The following is a 1,405-nucleotide window of genomic DNA, read 5'->3' as shown; positions in this document are numbered from 1 at the left end:
TTCATGCTCTTCCTTTAACTTCGAGTAAACCAAAATGTCATCAATGAAGACTATAACATTTTTATCAAGATAATCATGAAAGACACGATTCATTAAATCCATAAAGACAGCTGGAGCGTTCATCAAACCGAATGGCATCACCAAGAATTCGTAATGACCATAACGAGTACGAAATGTCATCTTTGGAATATCATCTGATTTCACCTGTAACTGATGATAACCTGATCTCAAATTAATCTTTGAGAAGTACTTGGCTCCCTGAAGCTAGTAAAACAAGTCATCTATACGAGGTAAAGGATATCTGTTTCTGATAGTAACTCGATTTAGTTCTCTGTAGTCGATGCATAATCTCATAGAGCCGTCTTTCTTATTTACAAACAAAACAGGAGCGCCCCATGGAGATACACTGGGTCTTATAAATCCAAGGTACAATAATTCTTGCAACTGTTCTTTCAATTCCATCAACTCCTGGAGATTGGCTCAGCGCCGGGTATAAGGTCAATAGTGAATTCAACCTCCCTTTCTGGTGGTAATCCAGGAAGTTCCTCGGGAAATACATCTGGAAATTCTTTAACAATAGTATGATCTTCAATCTTACATGTCTCCTTTGAACTATCGTGAATACCTGCAAGATACCCATCACAACTGCCACGAATTAGTTTTCTTGCCTTTATAGCAGAAATTACTTTTACAAGTCCATTTGGTGAAGTCCCTTGATACACAAACTCCGGTTTAGTGGCGTCTTCGAATACAATTCGTTTACCATAACAATCAACATGGGCATGATTTGGAGCCAACCAATCCATTCCCAAGATGATATCAAAATCGTGCATCTCCATAGGAAGTAATTGAGCGTAAAGAACATTATTATTAATGGAGATCGGACAATCACGATAAACACAAGTAATAGTCACAGAATTTCCTAAAGGAGTAGAAATGTAAATAGGCGGATGCAACATAGAATGAGGCAAATTAACACGTTTAGCAAATGATAATGATATAACAGAATGAGTAGCACCCGTATCAAATAAAACATGAGCCTTAGTACCATGTAAAGTAAGAGTTCCAGAGACGGTACCTTCAGCTCGTGCTGCCTGACGGGTAGTCATAGTAAATACTCTTCCATTCATAGTTCCCTGATCATTTCCCCCATTCTTCTAATTTGTATTCATTTGAGAAGTACAATCCCTGGCGAAATGCCCCTGCTTACCACATTTGAAGCATGCACCCGTTTCTTTATAACAAGGCCTTCCCGGATGATTATTCCCACATGTTGGGCATACTGGAAGAGGAATCATGTTTGGGTTGTTTCTATTAGCGGGACTCGATCGCCTTCCCGAACCTTGATTCACTTGACTCTGATTATTTCCCCGGTTTTGATAAGATTTCTGATTTTGCGAGTAAC

General features: G+C 39.0%; 1 protein-coding gene across 1 annotated transcript; it reads right to left on the bottom strand.

Moving 5' to 3' along the window:
- Positions 1-461: 461 nt before the first annotated feature.
- LOC139874704 (uncharacterized) lies at positions 462-1,109 on the bottom strand. The gene has a single exon (XM_071862113.1). It carries the CDS (start codon positions 1,107-1,109, stop codon positions 462-464), a length of 648 nt encoding a protein of 215 aa, XP_071718214.1.
- Between the last annotated feature and the right edge of the window lie 296 nt (positions 1,110-1,405).

The sequence above is a fragment of the Rutidosis leptorrhynchoides genome, chromosome 11 (genome assembly GCF_046630445.1).
Source record: "Rutidosis leptorrhynchoides isolate AG116_Rl617_1_P2 chromosome 11, CSIRO_AGI_Rlap_v1, whole genome shotgun sequence".
Classification (NCBI taxonomy): domain Eukaryota; kingdom Viridiplantae; phylum Streptophyta; class Magnoliopsida; order Asterales; family Asteraceae; genus Rutidosis; species Rutidosis leptorrhynchoides.
The sequence above is the reverse complement of the archived record's forward strand: the minus strand, read 5'-3'. Positions and strand labels throughout refer to the sequence as shown.